This window comes from Triticum dicoccoides, chromosome 5B (assembly GCF_002162155.2).
Source record: "Triticum dicoccoides isolate Atlit2015 ecotype Zavitan chromosome 5B, WEW_v2.0, whole genome shotgun sequence".
Lineage (NCBI taxonomy): Eukaryota > Viridiplantae > Streptophyta > Magnoliopsida > Poales > Poaceae > Triticum > Triticum dicoccoides.
The window spans coordinates 647,775,544-647,780,334 of NC_041389.1; the positions used below are offsets into that span (position 1 = coordinate 647,775,544).

The 4,791-nt window shown below is 47.2% G+C and overlaps 1 protein-coding gene across 1 annotated transcript; it reads left to right on the plus strand.

Moving 5' to 3' along the window:
• Positions 1-1,966: 1,966 nt before the first annotated feature.
• On the plus strand, positions 1,967-3,762 carry LOC119312308 (CLAVATA3/ESR (CLE)-related protein 25). The gene is made up of 2 exons (XM_037588029.1): positions 1,967-2,369; positions 3,386-3,762. The coding sequence occupies exons 1-2, from the start codon at positions 2,122-2,124 to the stop codon at positions 3,423-3,425; spliced, it is 288 nt and encodes a 95-aa protein (XP_037443926.1). The 5' UTR covers positions 1,967-2,121; the 3' UTR covers positions 3,426-3,762.
• Positions 3,763-4,791: the final 1,029 nt, after the last annotated feature.

Here is a 4,791-nt window from a genome sequence, read left to right on the forward strand (position 1 = left end):
TTGTCGCCATGTACCATTATTAGTGCATTTTTATTTGTTATTTCACTTTAATAAATGTTGATTGTATTTTATCATATTATATATATGATTATTTGTTTATGGGGATGGGGACCCTAATGGGGCCCCGCTCCCCAGTGGGGCATGGGTATGGGAAAATTTCATCCCCGGTCATGCAAACGGGGATGGGGATGGGGTGATGGGGAATAGATGGGTACGGGGATGTTTTATGGGTCCCCATAGGGGATTGTCCCCATTGCCATCCCTAATGGACATGTGAAGACCCATTTGCGAATATTCGAGGGCGTCCATGTTGCAGATACCCTAAGGAATTTGGGTTGCAGATACCCACGTCCAATACATTTTCTTTGATATATATTGTCAAGAATCTACCGTGGGTTCCATCACCAACTCCTCTTTCCGCGTGCACATACACTCTCGACTATTTCTTGTACTCTGAAGACTTGCATGGTACGGAGTTGTGTTCAGGCAACCACCTGTGATTAGCATTTTACTGCTGTGGAATTCAATTACTAAAGTGTCATGCTAACCGTGGCAGGCAACCACCTGTTTCCACTTTAGTTTTTGCTGTCCTTGTCTAGCTTCACAGTTGATTTCAGGACAGAAGAAACTATGTCGGCCTGTTTCAGAAATAACCAACTAGTTTGGCCCTTTGCTTCATAGAGGCTATTTTTGAGCTCGGTAGGCCGCTTGGCCAGTACCCTGACTTGTTCAAGCTTGCACTGTCAAAGAATTTTGCTATACTACAGTCTACAGAGAGGCCGGCTGAGAAAGATGAGCTATCCAAAAGAAACAATTTGCTCCTGAAGAACAAAACAGAGATGATCTAGCAACAGCAATGAGCTATCTTTCCTTCTTTCCCCCCTCTCTCTGTTCATGTAACTTCCCTGTAAAATCTGCGCATGATTCGGCGAATCAGAAGAGAAGTTTCCATGTTTGTGTAGGTTTCTTGAAGCTTGTAGCCGTTGGCCTGAAATCTGAACATCGTTAGTTGGCTGCAAGTGCTTTTTTGCATGCTAGGGGCGACAGACGGTACTCTGAAGATCTTGGCTAAATTTGAAACAAATAATGCAGTCCTAGTGCCTGTGATGCTTCTGTCTTTTTTGTTGCAAAATATTCTGAGATCAATGAGCCGATTTTCGCATGTAGGGGGGCACCAGCACCATCAGATTCGAAATGGATGGACTCCATTTGATCAACGCATTGTAATCCGGACCCGCAAAACAAAAAAGGATGGTGACACAAGGCCTGAAAGCGGCGCTTATTTCTTCAGGGCGCTGTTCACTTTGGAGCTTGCTTTCGGGCCTCCTCGCCTCACTCACTCGCTTTTACCATGCCCCCGCCCTCTCCCCTAGTCGAGTTACCCCAAAGATGAAATTCTTTCCCGTCTCTTTCGCCACCCACACGACAAGATGCAACGCAGCCCGGAAATTTTTACCCCTCCGCCTCCCGAGAGAGAGAGGGAGGGAATCTACATCTACGTAGCCCGAGTTCAAAAAAAGGGAAAGAGGAGAAATAAAGACGGAGCGCAAGTACAGCCTTAGGGATCAGGATCCAGAGTTTCGGACAGCAATGGCTCATACTACTACTACAACTTTACTTTCTCACTCCCTCTCACTCATTGGCCGTCTTTTTTACTCGCGAGAGGAAACAAGAGATTGTTGGAAAGAAAAAGGAAACAGCGCCAACTCAGAGAAGGGGGGGAAAGCAGGGGCGCCATGGCCATGGCGATGGCGATGCCAAAAGAAAAGCGGGCATGGCCATGGGTCGCTGGCCTGCTTTGGCGCTCCTCGCCACCATGGCTCGGGTCCTTGAAAAGCACGGCAGAATCAGGCTAAAGCAAAAGAAGCGCAGAAGAAAACAAGAAGCCGGAATACTACCGCTCGCAACAGCGACTGACACAAGCCCCTGCTGCTTCTACTTCCCCCTCCCCCCCTTCCCCTCTCCCCCGCATTATAATATGCAGCCACGCCGCAGCAGCGGCAGCAGCCAGCCAGCCAGCCAGCCAGCGTCGTCGCAGCCGCACCGCCACCCCCACCCCCGCCGGAAACAGAGGAGAGGGAGGAGGAGGAGGCGAGGAGCGCGTGGCTGGTTGGTGGTGCTATGAGAGGGCCGGCCGCGTCCCGGGGGCGGGCATCGGCGGCGGCCGTCTTGTTGGGAGTTCTTGTTTTGGTGTCGTTGGTGATCGTGGTGGCGGAGAGGCCGCCTGCGCCGGCGATCGGAGGGCGGAGGATGCTGCTGGCAGGCGATGGAGGAGAGGCCAGGAGGACTCTGGAGAATTTCCGGGCCGACGATCCTTTCCAGGACAGCGCGAGGAGGGTGCCCAATGGCCCTGATCCTATCCACAACAGGTACTTCACCTTACCTTTTTCTCCGCTCGTTGCATTGCAAGATTGGCTCTGAATTTTTGGAGCTGGCTCCATCCTTTTCTTTCTTTCCCTCCTCTGTTTGTTCATCCAAATTCAGTTCGTATGTTACTTTCTGAGTCATGTGGCCCTGTAAAATTTGCACATGATTTGGCAATCAGAAAAGAAGTTTGATGGCCATGAACTTTGTCTAGGTTTCTTGAAGTTTAATACTGTTGATTTGAAATCTGAAGATGTTATCCGGTTAGTTGGTTTGAGGTGTGCCATTGTTACAGTGCTTTTTTTGCACAGTGGGGTAACAGTCTGTATGCTAAAGATTTTGACCAAATTTGAAATAAAGCACTCCTACTGCCTGTGATGGCTCTTTACCAAGAACATGTTCTTGGTTTATGACATGCTTAATGTGCCATGAAATAGGTCTAGTGTTTAATATGATATCTGATAGGCTACACTAGTTCACTCCGTAGCATTCCATATGCTCTGTTTTCTGAATTTTCTCATGCTGGGCAGAAAGAGAAATATATAAATATTCAGGAACTCAACATGTTTTAATGGATAATTTTGTTTGACCATAAAGGGGTGAGAAGAACAAAGAGATGAGAATGTAAACAAAGATGGCACGGTCTTTTTCCTCCTGCCTCACACCCACATTCCCCAATGATATTGTTCAAAAAAAGCATATGATATTTTTGTTGTTGTCGCCAGGACACATTTCCCTATGATGATATGCTATTCTTTCAGCTATAGCAAGTTGATTAGTCTTATTCTTCTTTTCTGTTCAACAAATTATTATCATACTCAGTAGCAAAGGATGCACATACCAGACTTGGAATGCTTAATTATTTGCATGAAAGCAGTCAAACAAAGCCCTACACCCCATGATTAACTATCAACACAACAGATCCTAACGGTTCAGTGTAGGGTCACCTGAAACACAGACTGCCAAATGGTGCTCCAACCCCTTCCTTCATCACCCTCTAATCTGCTGAATTTTTCTTCAGGGGTGCCGGCAAGTCCGGAAGATCGCCGGGGCGAGCGTAGGGGCGCGGCGCACATCCATGGCGCGGAAGCTTCCGGCGGTTATGTTGGGGCAGAGAGATAGTGAATTGCATTGCATTGCATTGTATCTCCTGAAGAAGGGACAACAAACAAGAGCTACTACAATATATTATGGTGGGTCTGGATGGTGTAACTAGGGAGGGGGAGGTGGCCTGGACATGGGACTATCTTGTTCTAAGCACTGCTATTTAAGAAGGTTTTAAGCATAAAAACTTTAGCTTTTTTGCGAAAACAGAGGCTGTGTTGTGGTGGTGTGGTGGGGGGTTCAGTTTTGTAAAGTGACCAAGCTTCCCTCTCAAGCACCAAAGATTCTTGGCAATGGGGGCAAGAGCTCCTTTCCCTTTTTTTTTGGCAGAAGTGACTTTAGTCATGTTAGTACTCCTACTACTATTTAGCACATTGTTTGGTTTTGATGCCCACTTTCCTTTTCCCTTGTCACTGTATCAGTTTCAGAACCACACAGTAAGTTTTGGCACAGAGGAAACAAACAAACAACAGGTCAGCAAAGAAGGACCAATACACAATCTGCAGGTTCTCACCTAATAAAGCAACCCAAGCTCACTAGAGAGGCTTTTGCCGGCTCCCCATCTTGCTTTACTTAGCCTATTGTACATGTCCACTTTGTTCCCTCCAAAATTTCAAAATTATTTGAGGTTTCTCTGATGCCCATTCTGGCTTTGCCTTAGACCCAAATTAAATAAATTAGCATTCAACATGGCACCAAAAAGAAGAAAACAATTTTTCCATGAACGAAAACAAAGAAGAAGCAGGTGAAAATTAAAGCAGTGGCAAAGAGAAAGCAGAGGAACAAAGCAGCAAGCAAGCAATGCTTTTCCTCCCACCCCCCAACCCTTCTGATTCCCTCCTCCTCTCTTTAACTTCTTTTCTTGTAGCTTAGTAGTAGCTTTGAACAGGTAAAGCGAGCCCCAAAGCAAGGGCTGGGGCGGTGAGAGCACGCTGTAGCTGTGGGACTAAAACATGTTCTCTTCTTCTTGACCGGTCAGTCATGGTCATCCTGTGTGTGTCCTGGAGCTGGAGATGAGGTGTGGTACTGCATCATGTGCTGCAATGGATATATGGATGGATGGTTGGATGGGGCTGCTTTGCGCAGTGCAGCAGATGCAGACCAAAGTGGGGACAAAGGTGTGTCCCGGCGCACACCCATCTACCACCCCACCGGGTCCCGGCGCACACCCAGCATTTGTACTCTTGCTTCTGAGCCCACAAGCAGCAGCGCACAGAGCTGCAAGCCCATGTACTTGCACTTCACCTCTACATTTTTCCAAGTTAAATGTCAATTTCAGGTGATAAGAGGTATTCGACAAGCAAGTCATTTTTCTCCTCCTCA

Bases quoted from the DNA above. Each gene is read 5' to 3' on its own strand.
- LOC119312308 (XM_037588029.1), top strand. From the start codon at position 2,122: ATGAGAGGGCCGGCCGCGTCCCGGGGGCGGGCATCGGCGGCGGCCGTC. The intron at 2,370-3,385 runs GTACTTCACCTT...ATTTTTCTTCAG, and splicing joins CCTGATCCTATCCACAACAG to GGGTGCCGGCAAGTCCGGAA.